This window comes from Durio zibethinus, chromosome 4 (genome assembly GCF_047325235.1).
Source record: "Durio zibethinus cultivar Kanyao isolate XHJ-2024 chromosome 4, ASM4732523v1, whole genome shotgun sequence".
Taxonomy (NCBI): domain Eukaryota; kingdom Viridiplantae; phylum Streptophyta; class Magnoliopsida; order Malvales; family Malvaceae; genus Durio; species Durio zibethinus.
The window spans coordinates 36,345,089-36,369,329 of NC_143165.1; the positions used below are offsets into that span (position 1 = coordinate 36,345,089).

Here is a 24,241-nt window from a genome sequence, read left to right on the forward strand (position 1 = left end):
CTCCCTGGCATGCCATTTTCTTTGATATTTTTAAACACTTTTTCCTGCTGTTTACTGGCTTTCTTCAATCACTTCCCACTTATTCCATCATGATCGTTACCGGCAATGAAGAAAGTTCTAACCCAGTTCCTCCTCAAGAGGACGTTGAACTTGGTACCACTACACCAGCACGACCTAGCCGAACTCGCCATGCACTAGGGATTCCTCTAGATTCAACATAGTTTAACACTTTCGAAATTACTTTATTTGCAGTTTGTTGCGTAATCTGTTTCCAGTGTCTGTCAACTAGAAATGAATAGTGTTTTTGATTTCCTAGCAAAAAGATTCGGGAACGCTGATTCTGCTTCAGGTTCCCCTTGGTTTTTTTTTTTATTATTATTATTATGTTATTTGATAATTTCCCTCTGATTCGTTTCTTTCAAATTTTGTTCAGTTCGGCTCCAAGCCCAGCTTCTCCTTCTGGGCCAAAACACAGAGTAGAAGATTTTTTTTTTTTTTCTTAAATTTATTTTTAAAGGTTACAATGGAAATTTTGTGCATTTAACCCAAATTCCCACCATTAGGCCCAAAAACTCATCAACAGAAGGCAACTAGCTTTGGCCCGTGGTTAACTAGGCTAGACCTAAAGTGACTGATTGTACGATAGGATCATAGCGAGATTGGATTGAATTAAAATTGAAAATAATATCAGCGGTTATATTAATTATTGTATTGATAAAATTAAAATTAGTTGTGAAAATATTTATTTAAAATAGTAATAAAATTGAATATAACAATAAGCTACTTTTCCAAAGAGAAATGACTATCAATAAACCACTGGATTTTTTCCTTTCTAATTGGAAACCACAGGAAAAGTGCAGTTACGAGCCTTCAATTACATCAATACGTGCTACCCAAATATATCTCACGGTTCAACAAAAATAGATTGGATCACTGGAATTCAAATTCACTCTAAATAATTTAAACATATCATCTATAATTATTATATTATAATTTAAAATTATGTATTATTTATCAAAATTTTATATAGAATTTATATTATAAGTAATGGATACTTATATAATTTTTTATCATAATTATAGTAAAAAAATTATAATAAAAAATTATAAGTGAAATGCTAAAAAAATAAAGAAAATCAAATCAGAAAACAACAAATAAAAAGGAGAAACAATAAATAAAAGTGAAAAACGGCACCATTCTTAAAGCAACATTTCCCCACGGGAATTCCCAAAGGATTCGGTACTTTGTTGTTCCCAAGCCTCCTGAATTACAGGACTCTGAACCTTCAGAAGGCAAAAGAGCTGAACTTTTCCGTGTTAGGGAAAAGGCAATTCGAGCTGACTCCAAAATGGCGATATCCGGGAATTTAATTGTCTCTGCTACTCTCGCCTCTTACCATCAACAACCTTTCCGAAGCTCCACACCTTCTTCAAGGGTCCTTATCTTTACTCCTTCTCTTCTTCTTACCTCTATAAACGACTCTTAACTTTTCTCTACATTGAGTTTGAAATTTTTGTGCAATTTATCGTATGTTTGCTCAATTTCGTGTTCGGATTGCCGAATAATATCGCGTAAGTTGGGTTGTTCAGTGTCTATTTGAGGGTTAGAGTTGGAGATGGTATTCTGGTTCGTTTGAATTCCAAGTTTTTAGCTGTTGTTTTGCAACCAAATGGAGCATGAGCTATTTGGTTTTCCTAATTTACGGCAGCATCGTCGTTACATGGTAGCTGTAGCTCTGAAAAAACTTTAACAGTGCTCAGGCTTTTTCAATTTCCGCAAAATGTTTTCTGGGTTTCATCATCCTGTTGTTCGTCTAATTATCTTTGCCCATTCGGCCATTTTGGGTTTGTAAGCTTCAATTCTGACTGCAGTTTGCTTTGCAAGTTTCTAATTTTGGGTGAATATTTGTACTTCATCATAGTCATATACATAGCTGTTTCGGCGGTCTTGCCTTATTTCAATCAATAGTCGAGATTATGGATTGGTCTTTGTTTTTTAGTCTTGATTCATCCTCGATTAAGTATGCGGAATCCTGCTTTTACAAAAATATCAGAACCGATATAATATAGGAGACTAAATGCACCTTTCCCCCCAAAATAAAAGGAAAAGACGCTTAAGGAATTTACCATCTCTTCTCATTTCTGTAAGCAATGCAGGAGCATGCCTCTGGACTATTTCGAGGTAGCTCTTAACTTCATGGTCCTCAATGTTAAACAAGACAGCAGACCCATACTGAAAAACAACCATGTAACGACAGCAGCTGGCTTTGTCTTTCATCGCCTAAAGCCAAAGAGGAGAAAGATGTCGTTCAATCAAACAAAACCAAAAACTGTTTGCACACTTGGCAGATTTCTCACGAAAACAATACTTCAACCTAACATGTTACTCAACTCATAACAGTCTTAACGAACACCACCACATATGCAACTTGGTTAACATACTAATGGTTGGAAAGATGTATAGGACACTATAAATGTAGCCCAAAGAATGAACTGAGGATGCTAAGGAAACAATCATAATAAACTTCTTTATCATAGGTCAACAACAATAATTTTCTCAACGATCAAGAAAATGACACCAAGCAAAATCTCCTTTAAACAGAAAATTGCTAGACGGTGGGAATATAACTGCGTTTGAATAAGTTTAATTGAAGCAGAAAGAACAAAATCGTTTGTTAAACATCTTACAGTAATATCTGGAGGGGAAACACAACATCTGAGGGCAATATAATTTGATGAACGAGAACAAAGAGGTACAATGTTGCTCAAATTCTCAGCTTGCATACTCTGCAAATCGACACTGCCAAAACCATAAGTCAGAGAAAAGCCAACCCACCAACAACAAAAAAGCAATACACCAAAATCGAACAAGAGCAAAGGCATTAAGTCAAAAAAGCGACAAAAAATTCATATCTTGAATAACCTTTGAACTAAAAATACAATATCCATAAACGCCCAAGCTTCAAATTTGATGGGAAACCTGGTGCAGAGGAAACTAGTTTTGGCCCGTGGTTAACTAGGCTAAGACGTAAAGTGAATAATTGTACGATCGGATGGTAGTGAGATTGGTTTGAAAAAAGTTGAAAATAACAGTAGTTATTAGATTAATTATTGTAATAATAAAATTAAAAAAAGTTGTGAGAATAGTTTTTTTAAATGCAACAGAATGGCGACAATAACATTGAATATAACAGTCAGCTGCTTGCCCAAATTTAATCGACTACCAGTAAACTATTGGATCTTTTCCTCTCTAATTGGAAACTATAGGGAACGTGCAGTTATGACCCTCCAATTACATCAAAAGGTGGTACCCAAAAATACTTCGCGGTTAAGCAAAAGCCCGCAGGCTCACTAGAATTCAAATCCATTTTAAGGAGTAAAAGCATATCATTAATAATTATTATATTATAATTAATTAATTATTTATTTATTTATTTATTTATTTAAAACTATGTGTTATTTATTAAAATTCTATATAAAAATTATATACTATAAATAATGAATCTTTATATAAATTTTTATTATGATTATAATAAAAAAATTATAAATAAAATGTTCAAAAAATAAAGAAAATCAAATCAGAAAACCCACAAAGAAAATGGGGATATAAATGGACTGAGGGAGAAAGGGAATGATGCTTGGATTCTTATGGCTTTTGAATTCTTAGGACTTTGGTCATTTTTGGATGATGTTTCTGTCCCATTTCCAAACGCTGCCTATAAGGTGATAGATCAACTTGTTTTCGAAGTGGGGCCAAGATGTGGTAGACCATAGATTTTCGTCCAAATCCATTATAAAGTGTCAGTCTGCAATGACTTAGAATTAGAAAAAAGTAGCCAGCAAAACAGAAAGGCAAATTACAAAAATAAATTACAAGAATATTCACTTTTAGCAGCGATGAAATAAATAATTATCGATAAAAAATGAATATTTTTTTATTTAAATGAAGGATATTGTAATTATTATTTTTTATCTTTTAACTGATAAAAAAATCAAATTCTAATTTTCGATAGCAGTGATTGGCCTAGACTTTAAAAATTGAGAAAGTTCTATGATCTCATACTACAACAAATATAAAATAATTTTTTGGCTGCTAAAAACCGAATTCAATCATTATTTTATCTATTATTTTATTTTTTCTTTTATCATAATTTTTTTATTAACATTATAAATAATCAGTAAATTATAATAAAATATTTAATGTAATTAACTCAAATAATTTCGATCATTTTCAGTGCTACCCCTACAAAGACTGTCAACCTCTTACAAGATCGGAATTCACCCAATGGCGGGCTTTGACACGTTCTCACCAAGAAAAAAGTGTGTACCTCTTGCGAGTGACGATGTTCCATCCTATTGACAAACAGAATTGTTTGCGAGGGTGAAATCCTAAAAGCACCGAAGAAAAAAATTATTAATAATAAAGGTTGACAATAATTTCGATATTTGTACTCTCACCTATAAGCCAAAGTTCAATTTAAATATATATATAAAGATTTAAAAGTTAAAAATTTTAGATAAATTAAAAATACTTTAATGAAATTATTTATATTTATTTGATAAGAGACTTTGAGTTTAAATACTTTCAGATCAACGTAAAAATTTAAAATTAATCTCTTAAATCTGAAAATTGACAATGAATTATTTATACAAGATGTAATAAATTATTATCTTAAAATACTAATTAATAAATTATTAAAATAATCTAACAAACGTGAATCCCGGAGTTTTAAATTATCAACACATCAACTCATTCGACAAAATAAAAAAATCTCTGACTTATAGTATAAAAACTTTCTTGTTTTAATTTTACCTTTCTAACTCTAAAATACCGATACTTCGTCAAACGCGTTGGTGACATTTTGGATTCTCGAGGAAGGGAATTAGCAGCCACCAAAGCCGAACATAAAATGGATTCGCTGGCTTATAAAATCTTTGATTCTATTGCCCTGCATGGTCGTGGTCCGTACACATCTTGCATCAGCCCAGCGAGCCAGCAAGCCGCCTTTTGCTAAGCGTGTTAAAATGGTACAAGTCGCAATCATTTGTTGAAAATAGAGGAAACGACGGAAATAAATGAATATGAATTTCTTTCTATTTATAGCCTCCAGATCTCACCGGCGGATTACAAGTGAACATGGATTTGCGATAACGTATCCCCCCTTTATCGAATTTGATCTTCTATTTGTTCTTAAGCCCCTTCAACAGGAGTCTCGTGATTTCCTCATTCCTCGTCCAACAATTTTCAATTTTGCAACTGGGATTCGTAATTCTAGCCATGATGTTTCTTCTACTCTTCCTCTTCACCTCGGTTGAACTCCCTATAACCTTCAGTACCATTCGCTTCCGCACCGGAGCTTTCTCTATTGCCTTGACCGCATCATTTCTAGCCTCACTCTTCTTTCCACCTTCGCTTTTCTGGGCATCCATTTAGTTATCGTCTTCTTTTCTCCCTGGCATGAGATGTTCTTTGATATTTTTAAACACATTTTCCAGTGGTTTGTTGGCTCCCTTCAATCAGTTCGCACTTATTCCAAGATGATCATTACCGGGAATGACGAAAGTTTTAACCTGTTCCTCCTCAAGAGGACGTCGAACTTGGACCCATGCTGCAGCACGACCAAACCGAACTCGCTATGCACTAGTTCTCAGCTTGAGTGAGAGGGATTCCTCTAGATTTAACATGACGTAACACTATTAGAATTACTTTATTTAGCTTTTTGTTGATTACTCTGTTTTCCGATGTTTCTCGCAACTAGACATGATTAGTGATTTTGATTTCCTAGGAAAAAGCTTATATTCGGCCTTTCAGGTTCTGCTTCACGTTGTCCTTGTCTGTCTTTTTATTTTTTAATTTCTCAAATATAATAATTTCTCTTTTTTGTATGTATCTCTCTAATTTCTCAAATCATGTGCCGATTTTTAAATTTTTTTAGAAAAAATAAAAAATGGTCACAAGGAATTTTTGGGCCTGAAACCCAAAAGCTTTCCATTAGGCTCAGTTGTACTTAAACATGCCCTAAAATTCAAACAACTGAAGTATTGACACAACTAGCATTGGCCCACACTTGTCTGTCAAACTTAGAGTTAGCAAAACCGTAGAGGAAATCAAAGACAGCAAAAGACCAAGCAAAACGGGAAAACAATAAACAAAAGTGTAAAACGACACCGTTCTTAACGCAGCATTTCTCCGTGGGAATTGCTCGGTGATTCGGTACAGTGTTGTTCCCCAACCCAAGCCGCCTCAAGTACAACAGGGTCTGAACCTTCGGTGAACCAAAGAGCCTACAGTTTTCCCTGCTAGAGAAAGGGCAATTCCAACTGACTCCAGAATGTCGATATCCGGGAATTTAAGGGTCGTTGCTACTCTCGCTTCTTACCATCAACAACCTTTTCGAAGCCCCACTCCCTCTTCAAAGGTCCTTATCTTCAACCGCTCGCTTCTTGTCTCTATAAACGACTCATTTGTTAACCTTTCTCTACACTTAATTCGAAATTTACCATATATTTGCTCAATTCCGTGTTTGGTTGCCGAATAACATTGGGTAAGTTGGGTAATTCAGTGTCTGTTTGAGCCTTGGAGGGTTAGAGTTGGAGATGTTATTCTGATTCGTTTGGATTCCAAGTTTTTAGCTGTTGTTTGCATGAAGCATGAGCTAATTGGCTTTCCTAGTTTGCAGCGGCATCCTTGTAGCATGGTAGCTGTAGCTCTGGAAAACCTTAACAGTAGTGCTCAGGCTTTTTCAATTTCCGCAAAAAATGTTTTCTGGGCTTCAACATCCTGTCGTTTCGTCTAATTATCTTAGCCTATTGGGCCATCTTGGGTTTGTAAGCTTCAAATGTGACTGCAGTTTGCTTTTGTAAGTTTGTAATTTTGGGTGAATAATTGTACTTCATCACAGTCAAATACATAGATGTTCCTGGTGGTCTTGCCTTATTTCAATCAATAGTGGAGATTATGGATTGGTCTTTTGTTTTTAGTCTTGATTCATCCTTGATTAAGTATGCGGAATCCTGCTTTTACAAAAATATCAGAACCCTCGTAATATAGGCGACTAAATGTAGCCCCCACCCCAAACTGAAAGAAAAAGACACTCGAGGAATTTACCATCTCTTCTCATTTCTGTAATCAATCCAGAAGCATGCCTCTGGACTATTTCGATGTTTGGTTCATTAGTTTCTTTATATTCAATTTTTAAAAAAAAAATTTCCTCTATTTGTTTGTTTCTTCAATTAAAACTATTATTTGATTTTATTTACACTATATGATGTATACATTTAGATTTGATTTATTCTAAAAAAAATTGGTCCGTATGTTCTTATATATATATATATTTAGTTAAATTGAATACTTACTATACATAAGTATAAGAGACCTAAATTGTATATAATTCTCAAATTGTATTCTCGATTTATGTTCTAATAAAAAACAACAATGTATATTAAAGTATATATGTAAACAAAATAAGAACTAATAAAAAGCAAATGATTATTACCAAATCAATAATTATGCTTTGTAATTCAATCAAATATATTATTATTATTATTAGTATTATTATTGTTATTTGATGTTTTATTTTTGGTTTAGCTTTATAAGATTTAATAATTTAAAAATATTTTCTTAACATAAATGTCTTTCACAATTTAATCAAATGATATATATTTTTTATATTCATATCAACATATAAACAATTATTAATTTTGATTATTTTTATTTTAATAAGCTAAAGTAAGATTTTATTAAAAGTAACGTTATAAATATCTAATCATAATTAAGAGTATAATAGAGTGTATAACTAACATGTGATAAATCTAAAAATATAGATAACAATATGCCTAACACTCGAAAAAACATATAAAACCAATAATAAAAATCTTAATTATTTAAAATTGAATTTTGCGTTTTTATCGAATAAGAAGTAATGAGTAATAAATTTTTTTTTTAGTAAATGAATTGAAAAAATAATTTTTTTATGAAAAAAAAAAGATTTTTATAATTCTTTGAAATTTTACAAAAGCTTTGATTTTAAAAAAGTATTATATTATGTATAAACTCTTATTTAGTTGTATCTTAATATTTATGAATATATGATTATATATAATAAATCAATAAAAATTTACATATTCTTTTATTAAAGTAATATAAAAAATTAAGGTTAATAAATAAAATTTTAAATTATAAAAAATAATAACAAAATTCCATGCATGGCTCTAATTAAAAAGCTAATTTTGTCTGTATATTGAATTTGCAGTATTGTATAACGTGCAAAGGTGGATTTGCGGTCCTGTCTTCCTCCTCCTATATTGAATTTTAAATTCCATTTTATCCTTAACTGTTTAATTAATAACCTTTCATTTTTCCACTTTTAGACTTTTTTTAATTTATCCGCTCTCCCTTGTACTGACAAAGAGTATTGGCCAACGATAGGAGAGTTGGTAGCTCCACTTGTTTTGTCGCTGGTACAAAAATATAGGCAATTATTTCATTGACGTTAATGCCGATGTGACAACTTTATTAATGACTCGGAAAAAGGCTGCCAAAGAAAAATGTCAATTACAAAAATTGATTTAAAAATTGATTATAGAAGTATTTACCCTTTGAAAATAAACAATAATGGATTAGAAATGATATTGTAATTACTTTTTTTATCTTTTAACTTGATAAAAAAGGACAGATTTGTTCTCTGCGTCGCAATCGTTCTTAACTTTAAAAATTATCTAATATGATATTTATTTTTATAATTTGAATTAAAAAAAAATTTACTTGAGATAGTTTGAACATTTAAAACATAGATTTATTTTTAGTAAAATTAAATTTTTAGATTTAGAAAAAATCAAAATTTTTAAAGATAAATTACAAACAATATTGATACAAATAACAAAAGATGATATAATAATTAATGAAGTAAATAAAATAATTGTTTCTCATAAAAATAAATAGTATAAAAAATTTTAAAATTACGATATAATATAATTTTTTTTTATCTTTCATGTAATCGATTCTATAATTATAAGATAAAAGGTTTAATATATTGTTATTATATAATATTCATTTTAATGTAATTAATTTTAATTATTGATATATGATCACAACATATTTTTAAATATTATATTAATTAATTAATTTATCATTTGTATATCATATTAAAAATTTTTATATTTAAATATCATATTAAAATTTATTATAATTCAAAGGTCTGACTTTTTGTTTTTTTTTAATCGTCAATAACGTATTCAAACTTCCAGAGCAGTTATATCTTTTCTTGTTCTCTCACTCCCCCCTTTCTTTCTCATAATTTTTGTTTTTTTTTTAGTTTAAGTACATTTGGCAATTTAAATATTTGATTCCTCGGCATATAAAACCATTAAGCGTCATTTTATTTAATGACCTGCTCATGTGGATAGACATCTTGTGTACACCTAGAGACCCAATCAACTTTTGCAATTCGTATACGTAAAACATTAATAATTTATATATTCATATAATATTTTATATGAAAATTATATTTTGTAATTTATATAAATTATAAAAATAAAAAATATATTATTTTATTTTCATTAAATTTATATATAAATTTTGTTAAAATTTTAATTAATCATCTTATATTCATATATTTTTTAATTATTTTAATATTATATCACTGTATCATATTTTTGATCAAACCTTAATTAGAAACAATTTTATTGAATCGTATATATTAATTCATATTATTATATAAGCATGTAAGTACCTTTTACACTTAATTATAAGAAAAATGTATTAAATTTAAATTTAATTTTTAACAAAATATATTTAATAAAATATTACAATGAAATATTTTCTCATGCGATTATTACATCTACATTAGAATAGTCTTCAAATTTATAAATTGAGTAAAAATGGTTTGATTTTTGTTTTTGTTATTTATTTTTATTACAAATTAAAGATAATTTAAAGTGAAAATATATATTTTTTAATAAATAAAAAATAAAATTAATATTTATTTTATACAATAAAATATATAATTTTAAACATGATTAATTTATATATATATATATACATCACATTTTTCATTTATCAACATAAAATTATATTTATGGCCAAATTTAAAGATTTTAAAATATCTTGTTTGAAACCCTAATATTAATATTGTCACTATAAAATAGATGAGTATTTTATTTGCTTCACCTTTCATTTTAATGTTTTTATTAAATTCTAATGGATCAAAATAAATAAAAATTTTATCATTAATTTTAATATAAAAATTGTAATCTAAAAATAAAAAAATTTAAATATATTAAACATATTTTTAAAATTAAATGCATGAATTAATTATTTTACTACATAAATAAATTTAACTTTTTAAAAATTAGGTTGCGTGTCAACTCATGTTGCATATTGTATGTGGCTGACTCCCTCCCCCAGCAATTGCACAATAGCCCAGCAATTGCCATGGTCTTTTATGTAGTATATATAGTTCCAATAGCCGGAACTATTGGAGGAAGAGGCTAAAGAGCAAAAATGGATTTGCGATATTGTATACCCCCTATATCGAATTTGATATTCTTTTTGTTCTTAAGCCCCTTGAACTGGAGCCTCGTGATTTCCTCATTCTTCGTCCAACAATTTTCAATTTTGCAGCTGGGATTCGTAATTCTAGCCATGATGTTTCTTCTACTCTTCCTCTTCACCTCGGTTGAACTCCCTATAACCTCCAGTCCCATTCGCTTCCGCACCGGTGCTTTCTCTATTGCCTTGACTGCATCATTTCTAGCCTCAGTCTTCTTTCCACCTTCGCTTTTCTGGGCCGTCCATTTACTTATCGTCTTCTTTTCTCCCTGGCATGCCATGTTCTTTGATATTTTTAAACACGTTTTCCGATAGTTTTCTGGTGCCCTTCAATTAGTTCCCACTTATTCCGCCATGATCATTACCGGGAATGATGAAAGTTCTAAACCTGTTCCTCCTCAAGAGGATGTCGAACTTAGACCCATGCTGCAGCACGACCAAGTCGAACTCGCCATGCACTAGTTCTCAGCTTGAGTGAGAGGGATTCCTCTAGATTCAACATGGTGTAACACTTTTAGAATTACTTTATTTAGCTTTTTGTTGATTACTCTGTTTTTCGATGTTTCTGGCAACTAGGCATGATTAGTGATTTTAATTTCCTAGGAAAAAGCTTATATATATCTCTGTTTCAGGTTCTGCCTCAGGTTGTCCTTGTTTGTCTTATATATATATATATATATTTCTCAAATATAATAATTTCTCTTTTTTGTATGCATCTCTGTAATTTCGCAAATCATGTGCCGATTATTTAATTTTCTTAGAAAAAAGAACAAATGGTTACAAGGAATTTTTGGGCCTAAAACCTAAAAGCTCACCATTAGGCTCAATTGTACTTAAAAATGCCCTAAAATTCAACTGAACTATTGACGCAACTAGCATTGGCCCACCCTTGTCTGCTAGACGTAGAGTTAGTAAAACGGTAAAAGAAATCAGAGACACCAGAAGACCCAAAAAACGAGGAAAACAATAAACAAAAGTGTAAACGACACCGTTCTTAAAGCAGCATATCTCGGTGGTAATTGCTCGAGGATTTGGTACAGTGTTGTACCCCAACCCAAGCCACCTCAAGTACAACAGAGTCTGAACCTCCGGTGAGCCAAAGAGCCTACAGTTTTCCCCGTTAGAGAAAGGGCAATTCCAGCTGACTCCAGAATGTCGATATCCGGGAATTTAAGGGTCGTTGCTACTCTCGCTTCTAACCATCAACAACCTTTTCGAAGCTCCACTCCCTCTTCAAAGGTCCCTATCTTTAACCCCTCGCTTCTTATCTCTATAAACGACTTATTTGTTAACTTTTCTCTACACTTAATTCGAAATTTACCATATATATGCTCAATTCCGTGTTTGGTTGCCGAATGACATTGGATAAGTTGGGTAATTCAGTGTCTGTTTGAGCCTTGGAGGGTTAGACTTGGAGATGTTATTCTGATTCGTTCAGATTCCAATTTTTTAGCTATTATTTTGCAACCAAATGGAGCATGAGCTCATTCGTTTTCCTAGTTTGCAGCGGCATCGTTGTAACATAGTAGCTGTAGCTCTGGAAAACCTTAACAGTGCTCAGGCTTTTTCAATTTCCGCAAAATGTTTTCTGGGTTTCGCCATCCTGTTGTTTCGTCTAATTTTCTTAGCCTATTGGGCCATCTTGGGTTTGCACGCTTCAATTCTGACTGCAGTTTGCTTTTGCAAGTTTCTAATTTTGGATGAATATTTGTACTTCATCATAGTCAAATACATAGATGTTCTCGGTGGTCTTGCCTTATTTCAATCAATAGTCTTGTTTTTAGTCTTGATTCATCCTCGATTAAGTATGCGGAATCCTGCTTTTACAAAAATATCAGAACCGACATAATATAGGAGACTGAATGCAATCTCCCCCCAAAATGAAAGAAAAACACACTTAAGGAATTCTCTATTTTTTCTCATTTTTCTAAGCAATCCAGAAGCATTTCTTTGGACTATTTCGAGGTAGCTCTCAACTTCACGGTCCTCAATGTTAAACAAGACAGGAGACCCATACTGAAAAACAACCATGTAAGGACAGCAGCTGGCTTTGTCTTTCATTCCAAGTGCCTAAAGCCAAAGAGGTGATAGAGAAAAGATAATGTTCAATCAAAGAATACCAAAGGCTATTTGCAGACATGGCAGATTTCTCACAAAATAATTCTTCAACCTAACACGTTACTCAACTCATAACAGTCTCAGCGAACACCACCACATATGCAACTTGGTTAACATCCTAGTGGTCGGAAAGATGTATAGGACACTAAAGATAAAGGTAGCCCAAAGAATGAACTGAGGATGCCAAGGAAACAATCATAATCAACTTCTTTATCATAGGCCAACAACAATAATTTTCTCAACGATCAAGAAAATAACACCAAGCAAAATCTCCTTTAAACAGAAAATTGCTAAACAGTGGGAATATAACTGCGTATGAATAGGTTTAATTGAAGTTGAAGCAACAAAATCGTTTGTTAAACATCTTACAGTAATATCTGGAGGGAAATCACAATATCTGAGGGCAATATAATTTGATGAGGTACAATGTCACTCAAATTCTTAGCTTGCATACTCTTCAAATCGACACTGCCAAAACCACGAGTCAGAGGAAAAGCCAACCCACCAACAACAAAAAAGCAATACACCAAAATGGAACAAAAGCAAAGGCATTAAGTCAAACAAGCTACAAAAAAATATTATCTTGAATAACAATTGAACTAAAAATACAATATGCAAAACACCCAAGCGTCAAATTTGATGGGAAACCTGGTGCAAAGGAAAAATGCTTTGATGGGAATCTTGCCGATTTCCTCCCCTTCTTCTTGGTAAACAAACCTATGATTTTGGTGAGAAAATTCAGGAGACTAGTGATCAGAATCGCTGGTATGAACCGAAACTTGAGATGGTAGTGCGGAGAAATGTCTTGTGAAGAGAAAACGAAGAGCTGGGTTTAAAGAAAGGGATAGAAAAAGAGGCTTGGGTGCTTTGGGAGGACGAGAAAGGGCATGAGAAGGGAAGTTTGTTGTGGTCAATTGGTTGAAGAGAACCCATTCACTGGAAAACAAAGGAAAGGCTTTATTTTTAGTTTTTCAAAGTAAAGTACAAAATCTTTGTCCCATGATTGATTCATGGACTTTCTCTGGGTTTTTCTTTATGTCCTTTCTCCTTCTTTTTTCTTCCCCCATTAATTAAACACTTGCCAAAAAAACATTTTTATATTAAAAATAACAAAGTAAATGCCAAATATCAAAGTTACAGCTCTGCTCCTTCTAACTTCTATATTAATCTTATTAAAAAAATCTATTAATTTGTTCTTAATTGGCAATAATTTGGAATTTGGAGTTATATTGTCATTAGCGTATAGCACAAAGCTATATTAACATTATATTGCAAAATCAGTTGCTTGCCACCTAGTCAACCGCTCAATTTACATTGTTTAACAACTTTCGTATTTGGGAGAGATTAAGATTTTTGTTTTTTGGTTTTTTTTTTTTGTTTAAATAAATGCACAAGCACTTTTAAAAGTTAGGTTTTGTTAATGAATTTTTTAGGATATTTGATAAGGTTAGTTGAATTTTATTTATAATGATATTTTTATATTAAATACAATAATTAATAATTAATTTAATAAATTATAATGCAATGGTAGAATACATTACCTAAATATAATAGCTTTAAAAAGCACCCTTGACATTAGCAAAATCTTTGACAATTTTATTTTTTGTTTATAAATCTTCAATCATGTTTAAGACCACTTTTAGGGTTTTCTTTTCATTTTAGCCTTTGCTTTTTAAGTTAATTATTATTGATTTTAGATAATTAATCAAGATTAAAATGAACTAACTCGTGTTGAAATATGGGGTCGAGTCAAGTGACTAAAATTCGTTAGTGCATTTAGCATTAGTTAACTGTTAATATGAGTTGAGTTTAATTTTTATTTTTTTGGTAAAATAAAAATTTATTGTTAGTATGTGTGCCTACGTTTTATTAGAAGCTTATTCTTAATAGAATTATGATAAATGCAATATAAGTGGACGCATTGGCTAGTGAAAATTAACAAGCATTAAGAATTAATTTCAATTACACTAGTAAAAAATTTATCTTAAACCAATAATCCAAAGATTTGAAATGTATAAATTTGTGGAAAATTCTAATTTATTTCATAGATTAAAAAATATTGAAAGGTATATCAAGTTTATGATATTAGTTAAATCTTTTAAAGAAATTATGAAAGTATGTAACCTGAATGCAAACAAAAAAAAACCCTAGGCCCCATTGGATAAAGGGATCTGGCCAATTGGGTTTGAGGAGAAGGAAAGATTGGGAAGTCGACAGATGTGCGGGGCAGAAAAGGAGAGACAAGTGGGGGTAGAAAAGGCAAACATGGTAGATTCTCGGGGAATTTTATTTAGACCTAATTTAATACTATATATACCATATATTTTATATACACTTCAAAATCAAATTTTATTTTTTTATTTTTATTAAATACGTTTCATCTCTTTATTTTTTATTTTTACTTTTTCTCTCTTCTTTTCTCTTCACTTTTTAAAATTAAATTTCTTGAAAATAAATATAAAAAATTTTTGAATTTTTTGAAAATGAATATTTTATAAATTTTAAAAATTCTCAGATATTCATTTTCGAAAAGTCTCAAAAATTTTTGAATATTTATTTTTGAAAAACTTTAAGTCTTATCAGATATTTATTTCTGAGAAGCCTTGAATCTGCTAAAAAATAGATGTCTAAAAAAAATTAAAACTTTTTTGGATCTTTATTTTCAAGAAGCTTGATTTTATTTTTAATTACTAAAAAATCTTAATTATACGTTTATGAACCCATTTACATGATCATGTGTGCAAATGAAACTAAAATCAATATTCTCAATATGCAAGCATAAATTTGTTCTTTTTCTTACGCCTTCAGAAAATCGAGGGCACTATTTTTTCTGGTTTGACATAAGCAAAATAAAGTTATTGATTTTCTAGACGCAAGACAAAAATATTTTTATGCCCATACATGCTTGAAACTAACATATTTATTTTATTCATACATATGATTAAGTAAGAATGCCCTTATCAATAACTTGTGTATGTGCATGCATACTAGTTTGAGTTTAAATACTTTATAGAACATTGACATTGATAATGTCATCAGTAGATAAGCAAATTTAATAGTTTTTAGTCTTTCAGCTGCCAATCTTCGCTATCAAATTTATTAGTTTATTGATGATATTTTTTAATGTCCAAAGATTAGAAATCTCAATTTTTTCATTATTAAAAGTTTATAATTAAATATATATTTTAAAAAATTTTATATATTCTCAAAAATAAAATTTTGAGAATATAGATGATTTTTGAAAATTCATGTTTTAGATCACAATATAACTCTTGAAAATCTATTTTCGAACATGTTAAATTTGAAAAAAAAAAAGAAAAAAAAACCTTGTGAAAGGAACTAAAATGTAATAAAAAAATGGATAAAGGACTAAAGAGCTGAAATGAAAAGGCAATACTTAAAGATCTCAGAAATAGCTATTTACATCAAATAGAAACCCAAGTCTGCAAATGCAAGCCCAATAAAAAACAAACCATTTCGGCCGAAGGCTGCAAAGTCAAGCAAATAAAAACAAACCGTTTAATAAAACATTACAATAAAATATTATCTCATGGAATTATTACATCTCTAATAGAATAGTCTTTAAATTTATAAATTGAATTAAAAAAGGTTTGATTATTGTTTTTGTTATTTATATTATACATTACAAATTAAAGATAATTTAAAGAGTAAATATATATTTTTTAATAAGTAAAAAATAAAAATTAATATTTATTATACATAAAAAATATATAAGTATAAACATGATTAATTTTTTTATATATACATCACATTTTACATTTATTAACATATAATTATATTTATAGTCAAATTTAAATATTTTTTAGTATCTTGTTTTAAACCCTAATATTAATATTGTCATTACAAAATAGATGAGTATTTTATGGTCATATAAGATTAACATATAAGATTTTTGTCAATGGTCATAATAATATATTTTTAGCCAAGAAAATGGTCATACTAATTAGTGTAGGTTGATACAACCTGAATCGGGCAAAGAGTATTGACCAACTACAGGAGAGTCGGTAGCCCTACTCGTTTTGGTCGTTGGGCCAAATATATAGGTAATTGTTCCATTAATGTTAAATTCCAAATCTATCGAGGCCGATGTGGCATTCTTAGTAATGACTTAGAGTTAGAAAAAAGGAGCAAAAGAAAAAGGCGAATTACAAAAATTGATTATAAAAGTATGTACTTTTTGACAATAAATAATTTTGGATAAGAAATGATATTGTAATTACTTGCTTATCTTTTAACTTATAAAAATGGAGTCGTTAGCTTATAAAACCATTTAAGGGGGACTGTTAAGTGTCATAGAATAGACTTTCCATGGTGAATATACATCTTGTGTAAACCTAGAGAGTCAACTGACTTTTGCAATTTGTATATGTAAAACGTTGTATTTAGACTTATTTTATATGAAAATTATATTTTATAATCTATATAAATTATAAAAATATAATTTTTTTATTAAATATATATAAATTTTGTTAAAATTTTAATTATTCATTTCACATTGTGTATATATATTTTTTATTATTTTTATATCTTATCATTCTATCATAATTTGAATTATCAAACCTTAATTAAAAACAATTTTATTGAATCATATATATTAATTCATATTATTATATAAACACGTAAATACCTTTTACACGTAATTATAAAAAAAATGTATTAAATTTAAATTTAGTTTTTTAAAAAAATATACTTAATAAAATATTACAATGAAATATTATCGCATGCAATTATTACATCTGCAATAGAATAGTTTTTAAATTTATAAATTGAGTAAAAATGGTTTGGTTATTGTTTTTGTTATTTGTTTTTATTACAAATTAAGGATAATTTATAGTGTAAATATACATTTTTTAATAAATAAAATTAATAATAATATTTATTTTATACAATAAAATATATAATTTTAAACATGATTAATTTATATATATTTTCATCACATTTTTTATTTATCAACATATAATTATATTTATGGCCAAATTTAAAGATTTTTAAATATCTTATTTGAAACCCTAATATTAATATTGTCACTATAAAATAGATGAGTATTTTATTTGCTTAACCCTTCATTTTTATGTTTTTATTAAATTATAATGGATAAAAAATATAAAAAAATTATTATTAATTTTTATACAAAAAATTTAAATCTATTAAACATATTTTTAAAATTAAATGCATGAATTAATTATTTTAATACATAAATAAATTTAACCTTTTAGGTTGCGTGTCAACTCATTTTGCATGTATTATGTGCCGACTCACTTGCTCGACAATTGGCAATTGGTGGAAATGGCAATGGTATTGCCTTTACCATTACCATTACCATTGCCACTGCCATTGCCACCAATTGCCCAGCAATTGCCATTACTATTACAATTACCATTGCCATTGCCATTACCATTATCATTGCCATTGCCATTAGCATTGCCATTGCCATTGCCATTGCCATTGCCATTGCCATTATCATTGCCATTGCCATTAGCATTGCCATTGCCATTAGCATTGCCATTGCCATTGCCATTGCCATTAGCATTGCCATTGCCATTGCCATTGCCATTGCCATTGCCATTAGCATTGCCATTGCCATTGCCATTGCCATTAGCATTGCCATTGCCATTGCCATTGCCATTGCCATTGCCATTTCCATTTCCATTGGCACCAATTGCCCGGCAATTGCCATTACCATTACAATTACCATTACCATTGCCATTGCCATTACCATTACCATTGCCATTGCCATTGCCATTGCCATTACCATTGCCATTGCCATTGCCATCAATTGCCCAGCAATTGCCATTACCATTACCATTGCCATTGCCATTGCCATTACCATTGCCACTGCCATTACCATTACCATTGCCATTGCCATTACCATTACCATTACCATTACCATTGCCATTGCCATTACCATGGCCATTCCCATTGCCATTTCCATTACCATTGCCATTACCATTGCCATTGCCATTGCCAGCAATTGCCCAGCAATTACCCAGCAGTTGCCATGGTCTTTTATGTAGTATATATAGCCGGAACTACTGGAGGAAGAGGATAACGTGCAAAAATGGATTTACGGTACCGTATACCCCCCATATCGAATTTGATCTTCTTTTTGTTCTTAACCCCCTTGAACTGGAGCCTCGTGATTTCCTCATTCTTCGTCCAACAATTTTCAATTTTGCAGCTGGGATTCGTAATTCTAGCCATGTTGTTTCTTCTACTCTTCCTCTTCACCTCGGTTGAACTCCCTATAACCTTCAGCCCCATTCGCTTCTGCACCGGAGCTTTCTCTATTGCCTTGACCGCATCATTTCTAGCCTCACTCTTCTTTCCACCTTCGCTCTTCTGGGCTGTCCATTTACTTATAGTCTTCTTTTCTCCCTGGAATGCCATGTTTTTTGATATTTTTAAACACTTTTTCCTGTGGTTTTCTGGTGCCCCTCAATTAGTTCCCACTTATTCCATCATGATCATCAGCCGGAATGACCAAGGTTCAAACTCAGTTCCGCTTCAAGAGGACATTGAACTTGGAATCAGGCACCAGCACGACCAAGATGAAGGCGGCATGTCTAGGGATTCCTCTAGATTCAACATAGTGTAACACTTTAGAAATTAATTTATTTGCAGTTTGTTGCGTACTCTGTTCGAATTACTTTATTTGCAGTTTTTTCAGTTTTTCCGTCAAATAGAAGTGATTAGTGATTTTGGTTTCCTAGGACAAAGCTTTGGGAACGCTGATTGTGCTTCAGGTTCTCCTTTTTCTTTTTTCATTATGTTATCTGATAGTTTCTCTTTGATTCGTTTCTTTCAAATTTTGTTCGGTTAACTCCGAGCCCAGCTTTTGCTTCTTGGCCAAAAACACACAGCAGATGATTTAGTTTTTTTTTTAAAGGTTACGAGTAAATTTTGTGCCTTCAACCCAAAATCCCACCATTAGGCCCAAAAACTCATGAACCGAAAGGCAACTAGCTTGGGCCCATGGTTAACCATGCTAGACGCAAAGTGAAAAATTATACGATAGGATGCTAGTGAGATTGGTTTGAATAAAATTGATAATTACAATAGCGGTTATATTAATTATTGTATTGGTAAAATTATAATTAGTTTGTAAAAATATTTAATTAAGATAATGAATATAACAATAAGCTACTTTTCCAAAGAGAATAGGCTATCAATAAACTACTAGACCTTTTCCTTTCTAATTGGAAAGTAGAGGAAAAATGCAGTGAGCCTCCAATTACATCAATACGCGCTACCCAAATATTTCTCACCGTTTAACAAAAATCTGACAGCTTCACTAGAATTCAAATTATAAGTAAAATATTAAAAAATATATTTTAAAATTCCTTTCTAAAAGCTAAAGCATATCATTTATAATTATTATGTTATAATTAATTAATCATAATTTAAAATTGTGTTATTTATCGAAATTTTATATAAAATTTATATCATATGTGCTGAATTCTATATAATTTTTTATTATGATTGTAATAAAAGAATTTATGAGTGAAATACTAAAAAAATAAAGAAAATCAAATCAGAAAACAATAAATCAAAGTGAAAAACGACACGGTTCTTAACGCAACATTTCCCCACAGAAATTGCCACAGGATTCGGTACTTTCGTTGTTCTCAAGCCTCCTGAAAAAAAGGACTCTTCAACGGTCCTTATGTTCAATCCCTCTCTTCTTACCTCTATAGACGACTCTTTTCTGAACTTTTCTTTACATTGAATTCGAGATTTTTGTGCAATTTATCATATGTTTGCTCAATTTCGTGTTCGGTTTGCCGAATAATATTGGGTAATTTGGGTAGTTTAGTGTCCATTCGAGGGTTGGAGTTGGAGATGGTACTCTTGTTCGTTTGAATTCCAAGTTTTTAGATGTTCTTTTGCAACCAAATGGAGCATGAGCTAATTAGTTTTCCTAGTTTGCAGCGGCATCGTTGTAACATGGTAGCTGTAGCTTTGGAAAACTTTAACAGTGCTCGGGCTTTTTCAATTTCCGCAAAATGTTTTCTGGGTTTCACCATCCTGTCGTTTTGTCTAATTATCTTAGCCTATTGGTCCATCTTGGGTTTGTAAGCTTCAATTCTGACTGCAGTTTGCTTTGCAAGTTTCTAATTTTGGGTGAATATTTGTACATCATCATAGTCAAATACGTAGATGTTCTCGGTGGTCTTGCCTTATTTCAATCAATAGTCGAGAGTATGGATTGGTCTTTAGTCTTGATTCATCCTCAATTAAGTGTGCGGAATCCTGTTTTTACAAAAATATCAGAACCGACAAAATATAGGAGACTAAATGCACCCTTCCCCCCAAAATGAAAGGAAAAGATACCTAAGGAATTTACCATCTCTCCTCATTTCCTTAAGCAATCCAGAAGCATGCCTCTGGACTATTTCGAGGTAGCTGTCAACTTCAAGTTCCTCAATGTTAAACAAGACAGCAGACCCATACTGAAAAACAACCATGTAAGGACAGCAGCTGGCTTTGTCTTTCATTCCAAGTGCCTAAAGCCAAACAGGTGTTGGAGAAAAGACGTTGTCCAATCAAACAGTACCAAAAGCTATTTGCAGACTTGGCAGATTCCTCACAAAAATAATACTTCAACCTAACATGTTACTCAACTCATAACAGTCTTAACTAATACCACCATATATGCAACTTGGTTAATATACCAGTGGTGGGAAAGTGTATAGGACACAAAAGATAAAGGTAGCCCAAAGAATGAACTGAGGATGCTGAGGAAACAATCATAATCAACTTCTTTATCATAGGTTAACAACAATAATTTTCTCAACGATCAAGAAAATATCACCAAGCAAAATCTCCTTTAAACAGAAAATTGCTAGAAGGTGGGAATATAATTACGTATGAATAAGTTTAATTGAAGCAGAAAGAACAAAATCGTTTGTTAAACATCTTACAGTAATATCTGGAGGGGAATCACAATATCTGAGGGCAATATAATTTGATGAACGAGAACGAGGTATAATGTGTTGGGAATATTGACTCAAATCCCATAAGAGATTTGTTAGAGATTTGTTTGAGATTTTTCAGATATTGCTTGATGGACAAGAAGATTTGCAAAAGAAGAATTCTAAGAGAAAGAGGATTCTTAATAGGTAAGTTTGACTTGCAAAAGAAGAATTCTAAAAGGAAAGGGATTCTTAATAGGCAAGTTTGACTTACAGGAGAAGAATTCTAAGAGGAGAGAGATTCTTAATGGGCAAGTTTGTATGGTTATAAATAGGTGAAGTCTCTATAGGGTTAGGTATGAGAAAAAGATGTAAGAGAGTTTTAGGATTTTATGGGATAGACACCTCATAGGAGTATTGGGGCTCTACGTCTTATGGGTGTGTATATTTGTTTGTGAGTGGACTAGAGGAGACTGAGAGGGTCCACATAGGTATGATGTATGGGAGCATATGGGTATGTATTTGGTTATGTTGAAAGGATGCACAAGGGTTTGGGTTTGTGTTTGTTTGGGTTGAGAATACTCCATAGGACTAGAGGAGAATGAGAGTGTCTTATGAGTATTGATTGTTGAGTGAGGTTGATGATATGATGTATGTTTGTAATTCTCTACAACTAGTGGATCTTTTTTCTCATCCGTGGATGTAGGCCAGTTGGACCGAACCACGTTAAATTGTTGTCTCTTGTGTGTTTGATTTATTGTTTTGATTTTGCTTCTGCTGGTGTGATTTGATTGGAGGCTTTTAGCCCAACAAGTGGTATCAGAGCTGAAGGTTCGAAACGTGAGAAGAGTTGAAGATTCAAGATGTGAAAATAGCTGATAGTTCGAGACATGAGAATAGTTGACAGTTTGAGATATGGGAAAAGAAAGAGTTCGAGTTCAAGTTTTGAAGATTGGTTTGTATGAAGCGTGAAAACACAAGAGAAGAGAAGATGATTGTGAGACTTTCATTACAGGTGGAGCCAAGCATATCTAGCATGAAGATAGATGATTGATGGAATTTGAGTCAAGGTGGAGATTGTTGGGAATATTGACTCAAATCCCATAAGAGATTTGTTAGAGATTTGTTTGAGATTTTTCAGATATTGCTTGATGGACAAGAAGATTTGCAAAAGAAGAATTCTAAGAGAAAGAGGATTCTTAATAGGTAAGTTTGACTTGCAAGAGAAGAATTCTAAAAGGAAAGGGATTCTTAATAGACAAGTTTGACTTACAGGAGAAGAATTCTAAGAGGAGAGAGATTCTTAATGGGCAAGTTTGTATGATTATAAATAGGTGAAGTCTCTATAGGGTTAGGTATGAGAAAAAGATGTAAGAGAGTTGTAAGATTTTATGGGATAGACACCTCATAGGAGTATTGGGGCTCTACGTCTTATGGGTGTGTATATTTGTTTGTGAGTGGACTAGAGGAGACTGAGAGAGTCTACATAGGTATGATGTATGGGAGCATATGGGTATGTATTTGATTATGTTGAAAGGGTGCACAAGGGTTTGGGTTTGTGTTTGTTTGGGTTGAGAATACTTCATAGGACTAGAGGAGAATGAGAGTGTCTTATGAGTATTGATTGTTGAGTGAGGTTGATGATATGATGTATGTTTGTAATTCTCTACAACTAGTGAATCTTTTTTCTCATCCGTGGATGTAGGTCAGTTGGACCGAACCACGTTAAATTATTGTCTCTTGTATGTTTGATTTATTGTTTTGATTTTGCTTCTGCTGGTGTGATTTGATTGGAGGCTTTTAGCCCAACATAATGTTGCTCAAATTCTCAGCTTGCATACTCTTCAAATCAACACTGCCAAAACCACAAGTCAGAGGAAAAGCCAACCTACCAACAACAAAAAAGCAATACACCAAAATAGAACAAGAGCAAGGGAATTAAGTCAATCAAGCTACAAAAAAAGTTATCTTGAATAACCGTTGAACTAAAAATACAATATCCAAAAACATCCAAGCTTCAAATTTGATGGGAAACCTGGTGCAAAGTAAATAAGCTTTGATAGGAATCTTGCCTATTTCCTCTCCTTCTTGGGAAACAAACCCATGATTTTGGTCGGAAAATTCAGGGGACCCATGATCAGAATCGCTGGTATAAACCGAAACTTGAGATGGGAGAGCGAAGAAATGTCTTGTGAAGAGGAAACGAGGAGCTGGGTTTAAAGAAAGGGATAGAAAAAGAGGTTTGGGTGCTTTGGAAGAACGAGAAAGGGCATGAAAAAGAAAGTATGTTGTGGTCAAGTGGTTGAAGAGAAGCGATACAGCTGCTCTCCATCTATCCATGGAAAACTAGGAAAGGTTTTATCTCTAGTTTTTCAAAGTGAAGTACAAAATCTTCGTCCTGTGATTGATTCATGGACTTTCTCTGGGTTTTCATTTCTCTCCAAGATTTTGCCATTAATTAAACACTTACCCAAAACAGCATTTTTATATTAAAAAAAATAAAGTAAATACCAAATATCAAAGTTACAACTCTTCTACTCCTAACTTCTATATTAATCTTATTAAAAAAATCTGTTAATTTTTTCTTAATTGGCAATAATTTGGAATTTGGAGTTATCTTGTCTGATCACTGACATCAGCAA

At 31.5% G+C, this 24,241-nt stretch overlaps 1 protein-coding gene across 1 annotated transcript in view; it reads right to left on the reverse strand.

Annotated features, from left to right (window-relative positions):
- Nucleotides 1–1,125: 1,125 nt before the first annotated feature.
- LOC149519390 (protein RETARDED ROOT GROWTH, mitochondrial-like) overlaps nucleotides 1,126–24,241 on the reverse strand; it is a 38,363-nt gene continuing 15,247 nt past the window's right edge. Inside the window, exon 3 of the mRNA XM_089760123.1 lies at nucleotides 1,126–2,032. Coding sequence (XP_089616249.1) covers nucleotides 2,007–2,032 — 26 coding nt within the window. The 3' untranslated portion in view covers nucleotides 1,126–2,006. The remainder of the gene's footprint in view (nucleotides 2,033–24,241) is intronic.